The sequence below is a fragment of the Calonectris borealis genome, chromosome Z, assembly GCF_964195595.1.
Source record: "Calonectris borealis chromosome Z, bCalBor7.hap1.2, whole genome shotgun sequence".
Classification (NCBI taxonomy): Eukaryota; Metazoa; Chordata; class Aves; order Procellariiformes; family Procellariidae; genus Calonectris; species Calonectris borealis.
Genome location: NC_134352.1, coordinates 541,665 through 563,832, shown reverse-complemented (window position 1 = coordinate 563,832; position 22,168 = coordinate 541,665). Strand labels below are relative to the sequence as shown.

Here is a 22,168-nt window from a genome sequence, read left to right as displayed (position 1 = left end):
TCACTAAAAGCCCTCTGTCCATGAGGAAGGGCAGGCTTGGGGCTGGGGTTTCATTTATTTGTAATATCCTGACAGTTTCTTTACCAGTTTGCAAGCAAAATTTAAAAAGCCACCCAAAACCTGGCTTCCCAGGCCTGTCCATGCAGCAAAGCTTTGCTAAAACAGCTCTCCTGCTTCCAAAGGAGTTGCAAAATTAGAAATTAAGAAAGCGTGGCGCATGCTCTTCCCGCCGGCTAAAGCATCTTCCCCACGTGGCCAAGCCAAAATCCCGTGGGCGCTGCCGGCTGTGGCCATGGAAACTGCGGGTTTAAGTGCAGGGACTCCCCTGGCTTTGTGCAGCTATGCCCATCCATATTAGCTGGAGATCTGTCTGCTGATTTATGATGGAAGCGCTAACAAACCCTTAAATGTGGCACGGCAAATAGCAGCATCATACCAGCACCATGGCATGGGAGGCAGAGGCTGCCTATTGCTCCCCAAGGATTTGTTTAAGGACAAGAACCGTGATGAATACAGCCTGGGTGGCTCAATTACATGGGGACTCAATTACTTAAAACAAAGAAACTGGATGAAAAAAGTATGACAAAAATTCAAAATTATTTCTCTGCTGGAGGTCACATATAACAGCCCTGTCATCCATAAATCTGGAAATCTCTAAGGCATGCTACTCCTGTGTTGAGAGATGACAATTAATTGGTATTTTACTTACCTCATCCATGCAAATTATGCAGGGAAAAATTCTAATTACTGCATGCTACATGTATATAAGGTCAAAGTGGGCCAGCTTTTGACAGTGGTGTAAAATGGATTATATTTATCCTTCACATGAGGGCCATGATCCCGCATGAGCCACAGGGCTCCCGCTCCCCACCGCTTGTAGGGACCGTGCTGGCGTCAGTGAGGCTGCGCGGGCACAGCCACCCCTTGCAGGAGGGATGGAACGGGCAAACGCACAACTGGGGAGCAAACGCAATGCGAGGTCGGGGACAAATGCAAAGTGCTTGAACAAGCAAGGAACAACAGCATGGGGAGCAACGGGGCTCGCATTTGCCATAAGCAACGCAGCGCCTCCCTGAAGTGGCACTCCTGATAAAGCGCCCCAAGTTTTGTCTGAACAGGATTCCTCACCCTCAAAAACATGGGGATCCTGCCTTCTGGCAATACTTTGTGTCTCTGGAAAGATTCTAGGGGGCAGAAAGGGGAAGACAAGAGGTCTGGGCATGGGGCTTCTTGCTGGTGAAGGGAACCAAGAGCATGGAGACCTGCAGTCCCGCACGGGGGCCGAGCACTCAGGACCGCGTCAGGACACACATCCGACCACCGCAGCGGTGGGTGATTGCCGCCAGGTTGCAAACGGGGCACAGCTTGCACCGAGCCCCCAAGGCTGGGACGGCAACTTACCCAGGAGTCCAGGGTTGGGAAACCTCCAGGAGTCATTGTACGTTGAATATTGCGGGTGGCTGTACGGGCTCCCAGAAAACTCGCTCCCTAAGTTAAAGAGAAAAAAGCAAAACAAAGGATCATTTGATTTGAGACCACAGTTACTGTTGTGGGGGAAAGGAGCTATCCAGTGCGTGCTGTGCTCCAGTGACAGCCTTGGTGAAAGCACTGCTGGCCACCCTCTTTGAGGAAGGGCAGCATGGGTGGGCGAGTTACTAAACAAACGGGTGCAGCCATCTTTTATGCGTCCTTTTGGCGTTGCCGCCCAGGCCTGCTGAGGTGGTAGGATTTTCTTGGGCAGCCTATGCTGCACGAGCGAGACAGTGAGGATGGATGGAGAGGAGCCTGGGACACACCAATGGGACTGGCCCTTGCCTCCACGGCCCTACAGCACTCAGGGCAAGAAACACAATACGAGGACAGGGCTGCTCAGACAGGCTCTCTGCTGGCAGGAGAAGATGAACCAGCTAATCTTCTAGATAGTGGGTACCCTTCCAGGCTCTCCAGGAGAACATGGTCTTGGTCCCAGATGTCCATCCATCACTGCAACCCAAGGAGAGGGATGCTTGCATCAGTTTCAGATGGCTTTGAAACCCTCCAGACAAAGGCACAGAAAAGGCTCAAAGAGTTATTGCTGCTTATCTCCTCACCAGCTCCCGCTCTCCCCATCTGTTTGTTCTCTTCACATGTCACCTCCCGTTTCATACTTCAGATGCAAGCTCTTCAGGACAGAGCCTTGCACCATGGGGCTCTGACCCTAGGCAGGGCACCCGGCTCCACCACCATGCAAATACCAACACTGCTGCTGATTTATTAGGAAATCTTCCACGAATGACAGTTTCCCGCTCTCCTCCTCTCTTTCTTCCTCCTCGCCTTTTCCTTCTCTCGTACACAAACATATGCAGGCACAACACAGCACGGCTGGAGGAAGAGTAGGTTTCCTACGGCAAGAGGAGGAGAGGGCTGCCAGCCTGCAGCAGAAGATGCTCGCTGTGACCTTCGCCTGTTCTGGTCCTCGGAGCTGGTGCAGCCCCTGCCCCAAACCCAGGGGCTGCCTTTACCCCAGCCGCGTGGCAGACCGCCACCGCCATGTCTCCAGCTCCTCGGGCTCAGCACCCCCGTCCAACACGACCCACAGACCTGCCCTGGCGACGGTGACCAGGTCCCCAGGCCCATGAGTGGCCTCCTTGGTCAGGTTTTGGCGAGTTGCTGACCCACTGGCCCCAGGGGAGAGGGGAAGATGCACCGGTCAAGGAATCGCAACCCACTGTGCTGTCTGTTGGGGGGAGCTCTCGCCTGCGATAGTGCCTGTGCCTGCTGTGCAGTCCTGGCAGCTGCTGCGGCCGCCTGCAAAGGTGTTTTCTGCCAATACAGAAATAATGCAGGTTGGTGACAAAATTTAGGGTCGGGTCCAGGATAGCTTGGTCTCCACGTGATGCTGCTTCGGTAAAAACGAGCTGCCTCTCAGCCCACACCAAAGGACGCCAGCAAACACACTGAACGTGCTGATGGCAAGAGCTGCCCATCACCGGTTTGCTCCAGGGGGTCTCTGTTAACAACCCTTCTCTGTTCCCCACAGCCCTTCAGACCCGTAGGACTGCACCCACCAGCCTCCACCTGCTCTCTGCCCCCAAACCCAGCGTCCATGGACAGGGCAATGAAGCCAGCAGCAGCAAGTGCTTCCACGCTCAGCACGCCTTGCTGTTTTGACCACATTTCTGCACAAGCTCAGAGCAGGTTTTCATTACTGCTTCTAAGGAATGGTATTAATTCACCATGAGCCATGGAAAATGGAGCTGTTTCCAAACCTTTCTTCCAAACCTGGTGAAGTACAGCATATCTATGTTTCCCCTCTGCTCCCTGTCCTGGATGACTTCAGTACTTGAAGGTTACCTGCGTCCCAGTGCTCACTCTGAAACAGTGAAGGATGGTGAAGACAGCGAAGCCAGAAGACATGTCAGGAGCCACCCGAGGTACCAGGGCCACTGGCAAAGGCATCCCCATTGCCTCCCGCCAGGCAGGGAACAAGCTCCCTCCAGCAGGACACGGCAGCTCCTCTCTGGTCCCTTCTTCTGCCTCCCCACTGCCGCACCTGAGGCTGTCTGCTCAGCCAGAGCCCTCCCTGCTCACCCCCTCTGCCCAAACCCTCTCGGCTTCCAGCAAGTCTCTGACCTGGCTCTGCCCCACCGGTGTTTGCACAAGCCTGCAAAGCGCATGGGCAGCAAACTGGTTGGTAATGTCATAGGTGAATGATACGATCTTTCCCAGTCCTTGAAGGCTCACGGCCAGGTCCTCCTTCCAGTGTGTGCCGCACAGAAATCCCTTCATCCTGCGGGTGCCTCTTCCACGGGGAGGGGCTCGCACACTGCCTACCCCAATGATTTTGTCTCTTCCTTTCCACAGGGCAGCGAGAAATGCAGAGGTTTAGCTCTGTTTTAGTTGCACAAAACAGTTGTGCTGCCTGGCTGACACGACACATGAAAGCCGATGGAAGCAAGTCCCACTGCCGCGTCTTACCCTGGAACTGCGCAGTGCATGGACACAGGGACAGGGCGGACAGGACAGCAGGACAGACCCCGATCCCCATTGCGGGCTGTTTGCACAGGGTGTCCAGAAGAGCTTGCCCAGCCCCTCCGTGCACTGGTAGCACCCCAGACTTTGAACGAAGCTCGCAGCGAGCCACCGCACCCCTGCGAGGGCTGCACCCGAGGGAAGGCACGTGTACCCATCCGAGGACAGGACACCCCCGCATTTCCAGCTGTCCCACCACTCCCCCTCTCTCCCCTTCGCACTCGCTGCTCCCCTCTCCTGACCTCCTGAGGTTGCACAGACCCATCCGTCCCACGGACGCTGCGCATGCTGCTGAGCAGGCGGCTGCGCTTTCTAAATGCTCATCAGCGCTGCGGCAGGGCTGCAGGAGGGAACGGGCTGACATTTCATTGTTTCATCCTCTCCTGCCTTGCTCTCCTCCCCCACCATCCCCACTGCCCTCCTCCCTACACTCACACACAGACACACATCGTGGACACTCTCTGGGGGATGCTCCGGTGCCTGTCAGGCTGAGGCTTCCAATTCTCTGTTTTTTATGCCTCAGTGGTCAGGGTGTCAAGCTCCTGCAGTACAGACCAGCCAGGAGCTCGAGGAGTCACTGAGCACCATCAGCTCGGTGACAGTATTGCTTGCTTCTTAACATACTCTGCATATCCATCAGCCTTGCAGGAAAAAAAGAAAGAGAGAGAGAGAAGGGGGGCAGGAAGGAAAATGAGAGAAAAGAAATACAAGAGAGGGGAGGGGAGAAGGAGAAGTGGGGGAGAAAGTCTCAAGCCCTGCTACTACCATTGCAGCACTTGGGCAGACAAATGGTACAGCCATAAGTGAAACTAAGCTAGATGAATAAACGCTGCATGAACGCCTCATCTGATTTCCAGCAGATATTCCAAGGTCCATCAGCTACACTTCTTGACAGCACTGCTTAGCAGTCAGCCCTCGCCCCATTCAAAAATACAACGAATCAGCTACCCAGGGACACGCACATGTGTGGCGTGTTGCACACACGTGCACGGTGCCTGCCCGTGCCGCGAGGAAGGGCCGAAATGCAGGCCCCCTCCTTAGTGATTCTGGCATCACTGAGACACAAAGACACCAAACCAAGGGCTTCTGCCAGAGTTAGCCCACCTCTCGCTGCAGACCTGACTCCACACTGCCACGATGCTTTATGTGGCTGTAGCCCAAAAGGGGTCAGGCCCCCGTCACCACCAGAGGCAGAGGTGCAGGGGAGGAGGGAAGAACAATTCCCAGCCCTGGGAAATGCACTCCACCCTGAGACGGTGGGACAGAGGCACAGCCCCCTGCCCAAGGGGTGAGCCCCAGGGGCGGCTGCAAACAGAGTCTGAAGGTGGTGGATGGACCCTCTGCTGCAGGCAGAACAGCATTATCTGTTCTGCAGCACTGCGTTGTCCGTTCTGCAGCACCTTCTCTGGGGATTATCAGCTCATGTTTACCAGTCTGTCTGGTTTTAAGGTAAGCTTCCTGCAAGCTTCCTTTGTGATGTGCAGAAAAACTGAAAAGCGTGAGCTTAAAAATCTCAAGAACCAAGAGATGAAGAGAGATATTTCATGGTGTCTTTCAAACTGCCATGGCTTTAGAGAACTGCCCCTGCAGGGGACAGGGGAGGATGCAGGCACCTCTGTGCACCGGTACTGGGCTTGGGGCAGGAGGATGCTGGAAACCCTCCTCCCCTGCCAAAAGGCAGAAGGATGGGGCAGACGGGCAGAAGGGACAGCAGACACCGTCGGATGGCTGGCTGCGCAGTGGGACAGACCCAGAATCAATCTCAGCCAGCTTTGGATCTTGGCAGGTGGAAGGGAGATGCAAATTATTTGCCATCTAATTTTTTTTAAACAGGGATGCTGTAACCACAGGGTAATATAAGTTGCATGGGGCCTTTGTAGGTTATCTGCTCCAAATCCCTGCTCAAAGCAGGGCCAGCTTTGACATAGGCCACGTCCAGCCAAGGTGTGGAAATCTCCCAGGATGGAGATTTCACATCTTCCCTGGGCCCCTGCTCCAAAGCTTGGCCACTGTCACCGTTCCACCACTGTTCACCGCACAGAGCACTTGGCTGCGGGCCCATTAGGTAGCACAGCAGTAATGCATGTGTCCTTTAGCCTTGTCTTCTTAGGATCGTGTGGCACTTAACACCAGCAGAAACCAGCAGCCTAGTCAAACATGGAACATGCTTGTTACCCAGCTGCTGGTACCTTTGGACCGAAATGCAGAAGTTGAACAAATACTCAACAAAGAAGTTTTATATGTCACTTCCAAGTTCAACATGTCGCACCGGTCCCCAGAGCCTCAGAAGATGCCGTGAATCAGAAACTCCAGAGCCGGTACAGCTCAACCAGCGCCAGCTATGTGAAGGCAGATGCGTGTTTGCACACTTTTCATTGCGTTTTTCTCAATATCAGGTTTTTGCGCATGCATTTGGGACGGGGAGAAGCACCATGGGGGTGAGCGGTTGTGTCCGTATGACGGCTGCAGGTAATGCAAAGTGCAGGTAGTACAACGTGCAGATGATACAAGCTGCCTTCCTCCCTGTGACCACCATGCGACAGCTCCCAGCGAGCGCCGGCAGGAGCCACTGCCACCCAATGGAAGAGCAACCACAACCCCGCAGCTGTGCCGTCCCTCCTGCCCTACTTGTCCCAGCCGCTGGTTTTCTCCACCAGTCCCTATTAGCTGGGTCTTTTTGCCATCCAAGCTCCAGATTTAGGACGGTGTTTTATTTAGCCCTTCCATTTGGCAGAAAATTGAAACAAACCAGGAGAAACAGTGTTCAATAAATGCAGCTGCATGAGGGACAAGAACAGGAGGTTGCAGGATGAAAATCAGAGTCCTGGCCAAGAACAGCAACACCTTGCCCATTCCTCCTTGGGGCCCTGGGTAAAAAATCCTGCTATACTTGTCCCTAAGTCGGGCCCCTGTGGATAAGCCCCTCTCCCCCTCCACCCAGACCTCCCAGCAGGGGCTACAGGTGCCTCTACCTTCCCCGTGTGGCAAAGGACCTTACTGTAACTTTTTAAAATTAACATTCTCATTACTTCTATTTGTTTTCTATCGTTTTCTTTTGTGGAAGTAATCACATGGATCATAAATTTCTTCAGCGAATTCCAATAACAATCATTACCCTGGTAGCTAAGATATGCTTGACTGCATGGGGAGCAGGGCTAAACACGGCACCGAGCCACAGGAACGCACCTGAGCAGCCTGCATATCACCGACTAACACTGTGAAATCGCGGCTATCCCAATGCAGCCTTGAAATCTATCACACAGAAGTCGCACGTGCAATAGGGCCAGGCATCACCTGCGCCGGAGGCCGACACAAACCAAAGGACAGCGGGAGCAGTCACTTCTCACCACATGCCAACACCGCCCGAGAGATTCCTCATGATCCAGCAGCCCTGGGCAGCATCTCGCATAAAGTCAGAGTGACAAACAAGTGTGAGAGACCTTAGAAAAGAAGGAAAACGGTCTGGCCTCTGTGGAAAACAACGGCGTGTTTTCCCGTCGGTGAAGCGAATCTGCCTCTGTGCAGCAAGCCGTCGTAGTGGCTCAGGGCGAGAGAGGAGTCTGCAGCCCTGCCGGGAAAGCTGCAGCCTCCGCCACTCACAGAACGCACTCCCTTGGAAGTTTTCTCTGTGCATGGGGGAGCTGGGAAACACCTTTCAGTTAAAACTTGCTTTCACACAAAAAAGTAGTTTCACATCACTAGCATACTTTGCAAATTTGTGACCATTTTGACAAAATTCTTCAGTTAAAAAGAGCCTTGGATTTTAATTTTTGTAAAAAATCATATGTTTTCCAAAGACATTTTTTCTTTTTCTTTTAAATTCAGAGAGATGTTAAGTTTTCAAAGTAAGTTCAGTGAGGCAAAAAAAAAAATCCAAAAATCTCAACTGGAAAACAAACTGTATCTTTGTAGAGTTAAGTCCAAAGTAATTTTTATTATTGTATTTTGTTTTGATTCCGATTTTAACATTCATTAGCAAACAAGGGAAGAGTCAGTGATTTACACTGTTCTAATCTGTAAGTATCAGCTGTATTTAAGCTGGGGGACTGGAAACGCAGGGCACGCCACGGGTTGACCACTAGTAATCTGCCAGGTCTTCTCCTGGTCCCTCGCATTTTCTTTGTCCACAAAGTCCCACAGGAGGAAGGACATTCATAAGTCTGCTCTGAGGACCAAGCACTCTCGGCCGTTGATCTGCCTGCTCTAGACCAAGCAGTCCACGCGCTACAAAAAACAGCAGCGCAAAAAAGGGAAAAATTACCAAAATACAGCCCTACTGAAACAAAATGCGTGTTTCAGAAACAACGTTACCCCTGGGAAAAAGCTGAGCAGGAAAATACACTACGCATAGCAAAAGCCCGTCACCTTCTACCCAATTTATCTCTGTGAAAATACCCAGGGTAGCAACCAGCTAAAAATCCCAGGACGAGCAAGCAGGATTCACAGGCCAGTCTTTGAAGGGCAGGCTTGGGAAATACTCCCAGAAGCGGATTCTCAGAAACCACGCCAGGGCCCAACACCTAAGGGCGATGGCTGCTGCAGCGGGATCCCTCCGGAAGGAACGGCACCGGGGTGGGCCGAACGCGCGTTCCGGGGTTGATGCCGCCCTCGGGCCCGGCTCCTGCGAGGGTCGGACGCGCCACCCCGGAGAGAGGTACACCGCAGCGGCAGAGCGGGGCGGGGACGGCGGCCCCCGGCATGCCCTCCTGCCGCCGGCTGCCTCCCGCTGGCCGCCGGCCGCGGTTCGCGCCCTGCCTGTGCCGCGGGGCCGGGGCGGCGGGCGCGGGCCAGGCACCATGCTCTTGCTGCTTCCCCCCACAGCGGGAGCTCGCTTTCTGGCTTTCCCTGCGGGGACGGCGGCCGAGCCCCCGAGAGCTGGCAGGAGCCCCTGGGGGACCTGCTCCAGCCCGGAGCCGGGTGTCCTCCTGGCACGCAGCCGCTGCCTGCCCCGGCCCCGCTGGCGGCTGACGGCGGATGCTGGCGGGACAGGAGGACGCTCAGCACCACGCACCCCACGAGCGTGCACAATGCCGGGGCCAGTGTGGTTTGTGGTTGGAAGGAGCTTTAATGGAAAAGAAACATTTCCCTAGGGGACTGGAAAATGCCCTTTTGGAAAACCTCTTCAATGACCGATTTTGCAAGAAGAAAACTGCTTTTCAAAACACCGAAGATCCTCTGCACCAAAACGGGAAGCTGCTCCCGGTCTCTGGACCCTTGGTTACCTGGCGGGTTTTGTATTCAGCAATTTATCTACTCTCACAGGAAAAAAGTGAATAAAGCGTTAATAAATGGAAAAGGGGAAATGCTTTCTGCACCATTAATTTTTTTTTTTTTTGAGGGTGTAATAGGAAGTGATAGATTTCAGCAACAGAACCGCCCTCACAAGTGATTTTCAAGTGAAACTTTCCTTACACAGAATAAAATATTCACTTTTTGATTTTCAGTGAAAAAAAAAAGACAAACAGCGAGTTCTGAGCCCACTAAGCATGTACCTGTGTTCTTTAAACACAACACGATGAAACTATGTCAAAAATTTCATCCAGCTGTAGCCAAGACAGAGCCCCTGGAGCTGCAATGTACTGCCAGAGCCCAGCCGACCATGAGTACACAGTCACTCACAGGATCCCAGGTAGTGCTATTAATGCCATACAACTAATTAGACAGTGTCTGTACCGCTCGTTGAAAGAACAGCCAGGAAATGTTAATTGCTGTAGCCAGCAGTGTAAGCAGCACCCTGCTTCCGCAGCTGAGCACCAACAACACCCTCCTCAAAAAACCTGAACAAACCGTGAAATACCTTTGCTTGTTAAAGCTCACTTCTCTCCTAAAAGCGGGAGGAACAACCTGCTGGCTGGAACCCCAAAATGTTTCCTATACCCTTCATGCTCAGTTACCTACAGACACTATCACAGCCTGGTCGGCCAAAGTGATGCTCGGGGCAAAATCCAGCTTCGAGCAGGGCACGGGGTTTGCTCCATTAGCAGGTGGGGTATGGCAGACGGATCCACCAGCGAGGGTGCTGGGCAGCCCGCCACCACCAGCAGGCTCGGGCAGCGTTTTCCTGGGATGTCGGGGACTGCACCATCGGCAGCAGCTTCCTCCTGGGAGCAGCGAGGGAGCACGTGCAGAAATACAGCCCACGCGCACAGACAGACACACAGCGACAAAGAGATCTGCCAATACGCACACACAGGTATGTGCATACTCCTTACATATTTAGGGAAAGAGGCTTGTAAATCCACTGGTAAATCTGCTATATGAATCCAGCAGATCAATAGATGGGTTGTTATCACCTATGACCCCTTCTACCAGTACACGTATACCCGCCAAAAGCACATCCCGCTCATGCCTGTAATGTCTTGTAGTCATTGATTAACCCTTCAACGAACAGTCTAGGTGCAGCCATCACCTGAACTTTCACACGTGTGATTTCAAAATGAAATTAGTCTGTACACAGACTAATTTTTCCTACACTTCAGCCAAGCAGAAGTTTATTGCAGTTGCAGCTGGAATGCACTTGGTCACATTCAGATGACGTCTCTCCAAAGTTCCGAGTCCCATCAAGACTGCCAATTAACTTCTAATGAAGGTTCTATATAATTTTATGATCATACAAATGGGACAGTATTTCCCCCTTATTTTATCTTTATATTAACTAGCATTTGCTCAAAGATGTACAATGTTATTTTTAACAGTTCTGAGTAGGTTGTCATATTTTAAGAAAACAGTAACATGCAGATTTTTGTAACGCTACCTCATTTCCAAGAAGCTACAAGGCACAGAAATCCCATCAATGACTAATGAGTTGTGGGTTAAGGTGGACGTACCTTGCTGTGAAGTCACTGTACTATTCTCGACCCGTGCTGCCTGCCATAAAATTTTAATGCTGCTTCTGACATATTTATGAAATACCTCACCTACTCTTTGCAGGATGACAAAAAGATTTACATCTGCAATTACTGCAAGCACATAGGTTTTAGCTATGCACTTTAAACTTTTGTACACAAAGGTATTTAACTTTAATACAACAAAGGTAGGTGGTGCCACAGAGCAACCATATTGGAACTGTATTAGGAGAGATTTATCGCCCTGTACCAGGAGGACGACTGCCCAACTCATCTTCATAGAAGATGGCACTGCAATTAATGACAATGAGGAATTTGCCCCTTCCCTCTCCCGCCCCCGCTCCCCCCCCGAGTCGTCTGCCCTCTCTACCAGCCACCGGCACACAGCCTGTCGGGACCCCGGGCAGACCCAGCAGCGAGAGGCGGCACCGCCAGCAATACCAAGCCCGGCGAGCCACATGAGCCACGCGCTGCCGGATGCGGGGCCAGGAACGCGGGGCCGCTCTGTGCCAGTTGCTGCAGCTGCTCGCCCAGACCAGCTCATGGCTCTCCCCAAGCCTGGTCTGTGGGGCTGCCTGCGAAGCCTCGTTTCACCCCGCGCCCAGGCAAGACGAGGGGCACGCGGTGGACGAGGAGCACCGAGTGCCCTCCATCCATGCAGGGCGTCACTCGCTCCCTGCCCTTGCACCCAGGCTCTCCAGATCCGCACGCATGCCGCCCGACAGCAATACAAGGGCAGGCACCGTTGCACCTTCTCTGCTCCGGACTGACCAGCTGGTAGCGCAGGAGGGATGGAAAGGAAAACTTCCGTCTCGCAGAAAATACCAAGCTTTACAATACAGATTCATCCCAAATTGGTGCAAAAAGTGCCAAGAAGTATCTTGTAGGATGACATTCTCCAAACTATGTAATGGAAATGTTGTATTTGGTTCAGATGAAAATATTCCACTCCATGCTTCATCCTGACTTTAGCCTTTTTTACAATTTCAGCCTTCATAATGATAATGTAATGTGTAGTTACTTCCAGGAATTACACAAGTAATTTAGCTAGTAGCAGAAGTAGATATACTGTTAGGAGCCATAATAACATAGCTACAGTGTGGAAACTGTGAAGTCTGGAAATTAAGCATTTTGGTAGCTTGACAAAGGTATGTTACTGCTGACATGGAAGCAGTCTTCAATTATCTGCAAACGCAGGTGTGAACGGAGGCAGGAAGGGTCTGCATGGCTGAGGGAGCATCCTCTCACACTGGCGTCTTCTCCGGCATCCCACTGGCATCCCCATCCTCGGTGACCGTGTCAGACCACACCGGGGGCCGGCCGCGGCTCAGCTGGGACTGGGCCAGTGGCTCCGGCTACGTCAGGCGACGGCCGGGTCCTGCCCTTTCTGTGGAGGTGGCAGCACCTTCAAACAGAAAAGTCTCTTGTCCTCGTGTAAACCCTCTGTGTGGATGAGCAGTCCCAGCTGAGCCACTCAAAACCTCAGCATCTTAGCCCTTCTGCCTGCAAGACCAGGTTTTCAGCTGGACCCTAGGCTTCAGCCACCCCTGGACTGGGGCTTTAGCATGTCAGCAAGGTCTGCTTTCCCCCTCTGGTTCTTTCTGTCATCGTGGGGAGCTCGTGCAAGTTCTGAAGTACAGAGACACAGCCCCAGCAGAGATGTCAGTTTTTCTTTCTGACACCAAACACAATGCAAATGAATGCCTGAGTGACAGAAGACAGATAATTTCTCACTCGATTTTCACGGCACTGCTTTGGTTTTACACCACATCCACGTTACAGTCACCTTTTAATGCAGAGCAAAAACATGTCAGCTGATCTCAATCTCCAGGAGCACGGCAGCTTGGTCCTCCGGCTGGATGGACGCTCTGCTGGCAGACGTTTTGTAGCCAAAGCCATTGCCAAATAATGTTTGCAGCTGCTTAGCCTGGCCTCATCCAGCTGAATCAGCCAAAAATTGTGCCAAGGAAGAGAACACGTGTTGGGGAAGGGATGATGGACGGGCATCTCCTCCCATGCATAGCAGGCTGATGCTTGAGGACACCATGTCTGCCGCGGCACATCCCCCGGGGGACCCATGGCTCCCCACACGTCCCAACAGCCCAGGGCACACCTTCACGGGACCAGGCTCCTCGACGAGGGCTGGCATTACGTTTCCTGACTTCAGTAAACGTGCAAGATCGAAGACTAGACAGCCTGGGCTGAGGCGGCTCCTTCGTGCGGAAGGAGGCTGGCAGGAGGAAGAGAGATGGACAGTGTTGTCACCCCGTGCCCAGCGCCTCTCACCGACACAGCAAGCAGCCCTTCTCCCACCTGGGCACTGCTTATCCCATCGCGGAGTCCACGCACACCTCTCCATGTAAGTAAAACATCCTTGGATGTTATTAAAACATACGCTTGGAAGTTATTTTTTCTGCGACAAAGCATCCGTGTGGCAAAGCAACCTTTGCTGCTGCTACCCGAGACTGATGGGATTTAGTGCACCTGCTGCTAAACAGACATCGAGGCAGGACCAGAGTGCTGCTTTTAGTCTTTTTACGTAGGAATTAAGGAGGTTACATTTAAATTTCCCAGCTTATTCTGCAGTCAGTGCAGAGCCTGATCCCAAATCTACTGCAGTCATAGGTGACAGATGACTTATTTGCAATTGAAGTGCCCCAGTGCCGTATTTGCTGCTAGAAATAAGCGAATGCATCCTTCTTTCTGGAGACTTCTCACTTCCCCATGCAGGCTGTCCCTCTTCTCCTGGCACAGCCAGACAGCCCGTGAGCAGGGCACACAGGAGACGTGTCCTCGGACTCTTCCCCTCGGTGCAGGGGTTTACACCTGCCCGACACAGATGCACACACAAGTTTTCCAACACAAACACTGCTTCCTACAGTTTGACAGCCTCTACATTAAAATGTGTTTTCAGAGGGAAGTTCTGCTGTGGAAATGGGGCAGTCCTTGGAGCACCTTCCTTCATTTTTACTAAGGCATGACATTGTGCTTAAAATTTTTCACTTAATTTAGTTTTCTTTCCATTACCCCACTTTGTTTCTTTTGCACTGATCATATTACATTGCATCTTACTGCATTGCAATCTATTGTAATGTCCTGGCATTTTCACTTGTTTTGCACTTTCACTCAATGTGTCCGGAAACTCCTGGAAAGAGAATATTTAATTCTCAAAATATTTAATTTCAATTTGTGCCATAGACATCAGTTTTGACTGTTGGGAGTTTACCGCAGGGCAGATATTCTATGTTCAAACAATCCTAACTGCAAGCAAACTCCCTCCAGCAGTCATCACACAGAAATCAAGCCTACAGTCTCAGAAAACCAGTCCAGTGAGTGGTAAAAAGGCTGAATTCATAAATAACACTCTGCAGGAGAATGGCTGCAACCCCCCCCAAAACCTCGGCCCGGGTCATCCTGCCATGGCAAAGGGGAGGGTGTGGGGAGCTGGGGGTGCCTGGGTGAGGACCTGGTCTCCAGCATTCCCCTGGCCACACAAACACTGGAAGCAGGAGACATCCAGTTCATCTCAGGACAACTTGGAAAGTGCTTCCTAACATCATGAAGCTGGGCAGATATCGAACCCCTCAGGCTGTCGCACACAGCCAGACACATCTTTCAGTACACGCAGAAACCCAGGCTTGGGATGATGCACGAGAAGCCACCCTTCCACGGAGTGCTCAACACGGGCGGCAGACGGGCTAGCCAGGGTCTAACGCCCGGGAGAGAAGAAACTGCATCCTCCCCAGCACCCACCACACAACGAAGCGCTTGGCAGTTGGGCTGCAGAGCTCGGATGGGATGGGAATGCAGACTCTGCTCTCCCATCACTGCTACCGGCTGCTGCCTTCAGGATGACACCACACACTCCTTGCGCGGCGTGGTGCAGCAGGAATACAGCAGCCACGTCACACTCCTGCTCACGGACACAGCGGGCCGTGAAGTGCTTTCCACTCCGCTTACTTTGGGGATCTCGGCGCTTGCTCATAGTCGAACACAGTTTGTCAGGAAACTGCCTGATTGATTCTGGTGGCTGGGTCCGGCTCCTGCACGCACCCAGCACGTGAGGCGCAGAGCTACTGCAGCGCCCGAACCACCGCTGGCAGCCGTGACAGATGCTGGGCACACCACCGTGCTCACAGTGCTGGCAACTTGCTGTTCGTAACCACGATGCTTTTGTAATCTCCAATGTTTTTAAACTCTGGGTACTGACATAACACAAGGAGACACAAGCGTAAAAAAGCTGAATGCTCGGAAATGCGAAAGCATTTTGCGTGCTCGCACATGGCTGTTACTCTGGTCTGAGAAATCTCATCACGAGCAAGGGGTTGAGTTCAGCCCTGCAAGCATAAGCCGGTCCGGGTCAGCTCCAGTCATGCTTTCCCACCTCAGAGGCAATGCCTGTCTGTGGCTCAGGACATCGGGCACCTTAACTGGCTTGTCGGTGCTCTGCTTCACTAATGCAAACCACAACTTTCCAAAATCAGAACTAATTTAGACCTCATGGCTTCCTAATTACAGTTAGCTTTTTCTTATTGTGTTTCCACCAACGGAATGGATGACAAAACCAGAGCGAACAGGAGGGGACCGCGGAGGGCCGAGGATGCAGCAGCGCGCCTCACCCACGGCATGCCGCGTCCCGGCTGGACACCGAGCTCTCACCGCTGGCACATCGGGGACACATCGCCTGGGGAGCCGCTGTCACCCCTGGTTTTGAGCGCCGGCCAGGAAACAATCCGTTAGAAAACCCTTTGTAAAGCTGTCCCTGCCTTCCTGGAGGAGGAGGACGGTGGTGCACCCTGCAGCCCCCACACGCAGAGGGGACGTCCTTGGTGCCCGGAGGAGACCCTGGGAGCCGCCTCGGTGGGGACGAACGGACCCTGCGTAGGGTGAGCTCTGCCAGTTCCCGATGCCAGGTCCTTAAGGGCTAATGCAATTAAAGAGCAGAGGGCAAGCTTTCATCTACAAGTACCTCATCTTTAAATTTCTGGCTCCAGGTATTTTAGGGCAGAGACTCATGTTCGTTGTAGCTGCCAGCACGATGGGGCTCAGAAACAACTGGCTTGCAGGGGACAGAAAAATGGTTAGTAACATAAAAAAACCAACAGCAACAAAATGCTTTTTAAATTCTTACTGTTGCTTTTATAATCAGCAGTATTACTTAAAGGTGGGCAGCGCGTCAGACCCGTAACACTGAGTGAACCATCAGCAGGGAACAGCCTGTTTTCAGCTGTCGCCAGTGTCTCTGTGTGGGTACCTCAGCACACGCTGCACAGAGACAGGAGGTGGAAGGGTCCCGCCGTTCCCCCCCCGGAGACGCGGGTCAGAGCCCTGTGCCATCAGCTGGGTGCCCCCAGCCTTCCCCTCCCTGTCTGCAGGGGATAGGGGCGGCCACGGTGCCGCAGGGGGCATCCCTCCCATGCTGACCGCACGCTGCATTGCCCACCGCAGCATCCTCCGCAATGATGCTCCGCGAGCTCCACAACCACAGCCACGCCAGCAGCCCTGGGCAGGGCTCCAGAAGAAATGACCACAAACTCTGGTTTCCATCCCTCAGCGCTAAACACCCCCAACAGCGATGCTTTTTGCTGCGAACAGCCGCTTAACTTGAAGAACACTACCTGAACAGAGCACTGCCCTATGCCACGGGCATCGCTCGGCTGCCGGAGCCCCAAATCCTGGCACCGTCCCAGGGTGGGGAGGGGACGGTTTCGGCATCGAGGTCTGGCTGGAAACCAGCCCCCCCGGGCCCGCAGCCCCCCAGCGTCGCTGCGCGCCGCTGCCGGCTGACGCGACTGATTGATTTGACTGAAGGTAGCCAAACTGTCACTCAGGAGGTGCCCCCTTGGTACCTCTTCTGGCTGGATCTACTTGAGGGTGGGATTGCCTGAGCCGCTCCTGTCAGGGATTTCAAAGGGAACAAGCGGCTGAATGCGGATCTGACAGCTCGGCCGCCGAATTAGGGCTATTTGCATGCTAATTTCCACCGTGCTTAACTCACTGGCAGACCTAGAGCGAGAAGCAGCCTCTGCATGTTTGGAACAATGCTTGACTGATCTAGCTGCGTTAACGAGCAAATTATGGTAATTTTGTTATTACAAATGCATAGAAATTTCCAAAGAGTGGAGCAATACAATATGTTTTCTCTCCTCCTCCCCACTCCTAAATAGGGACCCTTTTGTTTATACACACTTCGCCTTGCTTACTTATGTTTAGATATGCACAGCATCTCACCTCGACGGGAGGAGGCCGGAGCAGAGGGAGCCTGCAGAGCAGCCGGGACCGGCTTTGCTGCTCATGGGACACTTGGGACCGCATCCTCAGCTGGTGTAAAGCAGCAGAGAGCCCCCGCAGCTGGGGGTCGGGACTAAATGACCCCAGTTGAGGATCGGGTTTGTAAGAGGAAGGCGGGTTTGGGAACAGCAGATCCAGAGGCTGTTGGCTTCCCAACATTTCACCTTCTCGCCCTCTCCGGTGTAATTTCTAAATCAATTTAATGAAATAATATTTGACAACATCATATTGAAAACAACATAAATTTTATCTATATTCTGTGCAAGTGCAGTAATTACATTCCTGAGAGATGAACACCAAAACATTTCTCCAGGCTTCCAAAATACTGCAGCCCCTCGTTCAAAATGTACAGGAGCAGCGGATAAACGCATACCATTTACTTAACTGCTTCATTATTAATTAAGGGAATCATTTGTCGGTTGATTTGCAATCTGGTATTGCCCCAAGATATTTGTGTTGGCGCATCACTTGCTTCATCATACGTGATGAAATTTCTCTGGGATTTGTCTTCCGAGATTACAGAAGGGTGGGGAGGCACCTTTGTGGAGCAGCCCTAGACTGGGGGAAAACCAGTAAATTCGCTTAACCAGAAAATGCCAAATGTCAATACTTCTGCCCTTCGGCAGCGGGTCTTCTGGCTCTGGTGGTGGAAGCTGTGGGTGCTTCTCTGCGCATCTGCGGGGAGGGTGAAGGTGTTTTTGGGGTGCTCCAGGTGATGGCTGGGTTTGAGCTACATGAGCTGCAAAAAGTGGCGATACCGGCACAAAAAAAGTAAGTGCCCATAATCCGAGCAGAGATACAGATCCCCGCCGTCATAGCAGCATGAAGCAGGTAGAGCAGACGACATATGGACTGAGGACTCACCTCCAGGCTCCAAGGAGGTAACCTGAAAACTTACTTTACCAAAGAAATGTTAAGGTTTATTCCTCATTTGCTTTACTGCCCACAACAGCATCTCTGTCTAAGTAACCCAGCAGTTCCATCTTTATGCTGTAAATCAGAGGAGGATCTGGTTCAGGCTCTGCCACCGATACCCTCTGTCATCCCACATACTGTAATTCGCTTCTCTGCCTCTGTTTTCAAGTGTTTTACCTCCCAGCTACCTTGCTTTCAAATACCTACTGCTGCATGTCAGGAGATTACAAAATGCTAAATTTTGGCAAAGGCAGAGCCAGAACAAGTAACATAAACTCATTAAAGTAACGATGAATAAAGTCTTCAGCATGCCGGGGAGACCAAACCCCACCACTCCCTACAGGCTTTATTCTGGACCTCCTACACCCTAACGGCCGCCTCCTGACCCCTGCCGCGACATGCGGCTCGCGTTCCTGCTCCCCTGCATCCCTCACCGCAGGCTGGGTTCAGGTTGAGGGAGGGTGCTCGGGTGGGAGAAACCGCAGGCTCAGGTGGGAGAAACAGCCCCAACAGGGAGAGGTCATACAATACCACTTCTCCTCCACATTAATATCTGCTGCCCACAAGGAAAAAATGCATTTGAAAACCAGATGTTTTGTTTCCCAACACCATCTCCTTCTGCTTTGCACGTTAGAACTAGCATCTTCTCCTAGATAAAAGATTGCTAATGACACGGTTGCTATTTTTTATGCTTTTCTTTTCGAAGCCCAGTTTTGAATGTCACTGTTTTCAGGTCCCTTTAGTCGGGTAATTGCACATAGACTTCATATAAAGGAAATTCATTTGTTCAGGGTCACTGCATGGTTTTTCATTAAAAACAAATTACCGGTGTTCAGAAAGGACATCTGGGTTTCGAGAGTCCCATTAATGACTATATTTTCAGCATCACTATTCCGGACAGTCTACCCTTTCCTGTCACCCGGTGCGCAGGGCCCGCCAGGAGAGGAGGGGACAGGGTGAATGACAGTCCTGGGGAGGGGAGAACGGGTGGCAAGGCGGGGGCTCCATCCCTGGAGACGGGGAGAGGGAAGAGGGGGGAAACAGAAACCGAGGGCAGCAGGAGCTGCTGTCCCAGCTCTTCTAACACAAGGACTGGAATAAGTATTTAAGTGAGTGATCGTGGCTACTTGAGCATAACCTTTTTCCAGCCCAGCCACAGCACCATGAGCCTGATGCCGAGGGCAAGTTGAGGGGCAGCTGAAGCTGGCCACGGGCATGGTTTGCCCTAGCCCCTGCCCGGCCCTCACTGCCCCAGCTGTGGGAACTGCCGTGAGCCCCCCTTACTTGGCCCCGGCGAGGACCCAAACGGGACACGGCTCCTGGGATGGTGGTCCTCAGAGCAGGCACACAAGCTGCAGCTCCAGCACCACTCCTCATATCTTCCCCTCTGTCCCCTCGCCGATAGCCATTGTCTTCCCACACATGGGAGGACACAGACCTTCAGATACATCTCAGGAGCAGTCCCAAGGACACGAGTAGTGATCCATGAAGAGAGACCTGGCCCAGTGCTGGAAACAGGCTGGTGGTGTGTGGAGCAACAGAGGACCAAGCAAAGACCCCAGGCGAGCAGCGCCTGTCCCCATCACCATGCCAGCCCCGGCCAGCAGTGCACCAGAGCCCATGCGGGAGGAGGAGAGGTGCTGGAGAGAAGGTCCAGCCTCCCAAAGGCGAGGGAAATATGGTAACGGTGTGCTATCTGTGACCAGCAGACCGCCACTCCAGCAGCTGCACTCCCTTTCAAACACTTCACCTCAGAAAAGGCTCTGGGTCACCCACATAGGTCACAGAGTAAAATCCCCGCAAATATTGCACTTCCCAGTGATGTGCCCCCAACTAGCTGCTGCTACGCTCCTAAAGCCAAATCTGCAAATGCGAGGTAGTAAAGGGAGCAAAGAGAGCAGAAGTTGCAAGCAGAAGACAGCACCGCCTCCATCAGAAGAGCCAAACAGCCCTGGGACTGCCTCTTTGGAAAGGAATAAGCAAAGCTGTGTGGCACTAGGCTCCAGGCTGCAAGTACCGGATGGGATGGAGAAGACGCAGTTTGCTCCTGCCTGCTTTTCCCAGGAGACAAAGGGAAGGCTGCTGGGAAAACACTGCTCCGCGTTTCTAAAGCGACAGCCCATTAGGGACACAATCACTGTGTGAACAAATAACGACAATAATACCAAGTGGAAACCAGGAGATAATTTCCGCATGTAGCATCTCATTAACCTGTGGAATCCTGTGCCCAGAGGTGGTACTGAGACCACGAATCTAGTAGGAATCAATAGTGGATTAAACCTCTAAATAGATAATGAGAACATACAGAGCTATACTAGACGAAATTAACACTTATAAGGGATATAAACTCTCTTGCTTCAAGGCATAAGATGAGGATTAAGGAGAAGTGTCCACCCTGGGCAAGCTGCTCCGGGAGCTGCTGTGTCCCCTGCCCCTTCCGCGGACAGGTGAGGATGGCAGGCAGGCAGTGGCTGTTCCCAGGACCCCGTGGCTTCCCAAGACAGATGCCACATGATGCTGTTATCTCCTGCCTGCTCCCAACACATCCAGGAATATTCACCAACAGCCAGCAATTTTATGCCGGGTCCACCCGCCTTCCCCCTTTCAGCCCCGGTCTCCTGGAGGAGGAGGCGAGCCGGGCAGCCGGGCAGGGAGCACGGGCGGACAGGGGATGCTGAGCCAGGGGCCGGAAGCAAGCGCCGCCGGGGCTGGCGCTGCAGCGGAGTGAGACCGTGGTTACGGGTGGGAGGACGAACGTGGAGGGCGATTTGTCCCAGGGAAGCTGCCCGTACGGCTCCCTCCAGCCTCCAAGGGGGATTCATGGCTCTGTCGGTCAACAGCGGTTGGGGTCTAGAGCAGAGCTGTCCCATCTGTGCACCTGCGTGGACTGCTGGCATCACTGCTTTCCAGAGAGGGACCTGTTCTCCTGTTAACAGCTTATTGACTCCACCTCTGCTCACAGTATCAGGCAGAAGCATATGAATTCCTGATTCTGCAACACATTTTCAGCGGTGCCATAATTAAAACATTGAGTCATAGGATGATGGGGCATTTCAGGATGGAAGGGACTTCAAGAGGTCTCTAGACCCTGCTCACAGTAGGATCAGCAACAACGCCAGACCAGGATGTTCAGGGCTTCATCCAGCCTGGCCTTGAAAACCCTCAAGGATGGAGACTGCACAGCCTCTCCAAGAGACCTCTTCCACCGCTGGACCCTCCTCATGGGGGAAAAGTTTGAAGCGTTTCCTCATACCCAGTTTGTATCTTGCTTGTTTCAAATTACGCTCATTGCCTTGTTGTGTTGGGGGGCCCAAAACTGCACTGTTCCCACTGTGAGTCCATGAGTGCCAAGTGAGGGGGATAGTCTCTTCCCTCCAGCTCCTGGCCAGGGTGCTGCTGGTCGTTCTCGCTGGCAGTGCACACCGCAGGCCGATGCTCCGCAGGTCTGCCTGCATCCCCAGAGCCCCTCCAGCAGCCAGCCAGTCCTCAGCCCGTTGCATTGCAAAGTGCTCCCTTCACTGGTGCAGAATTTTATGTTTGCCCTTGTTGGATTTCACACTCCTCCCCCAGCCTGCCTAGTGCCTCTACATGACAGCCCTATGCTGGAGCATACTGACAGCCCTCCTCAGTTTGGCATCATCTGAAAACCTGAGAAGGTGTGCTCATTCCCGTTTGTGGATGAAGATGGTAACCAGGACAGACTCCTGGCCATACCCTGCAGTGCTGCGCGTGCTACCAGCATCCAGCCGGAGCGTGGCATTAACCACCACCTCCGAGCTTGACCACCCAACCAGTTGTTCTCCCATCCATCCACACTGCAGCATTTCACTTGTGCCATCAGAGCACTGTAGTCCGCTGGAACTGCAGCACCTCTCGGGGAGCTCCTCTCTGGTCACATTTACGGGGTGACAGCCACTAAAAGGCAGGAGAAGCATGCAGGGCCCGTGACCTGCAGAGGGAACGTGTTTATGGCAGCCTCAAGCAATGGCAGCTCTCAGTTCATAAAACTCTGGACTGAAATCAAAGCCATGTGTTTGCTTGGTTTGGTTCCTTTAGTGAAAAGTATTTCATTAATTTATTCTCTGGGCCATGGTAGACATTCATGA

The 22,168-nt window shown here is 52.7% G+C and overlaps 1 protein-coding gene across 1 annotated transcript in view; it reads right to left on the bottom strand.

Annotated features, from left to right (window-relative positions):
- The window catches only part of PAX5 (paired box 5), a 137,778-nt gene that overhangs the window by 9,432 nt on the left and 106,178 nt on the right, over positions 1–22,168 (bottom strand). Inside the window, exon 9 of the mRNA XM_075137850.1 lies at positions 1,402–1,488. Within this exon, the coding sequence (XP_074993951.1) occupies positions 1,402–1,488 (87 nt within the window). The remainder of the gene's footprint in view (positions 1–1,401; positions 1,489–22,168) is intronic.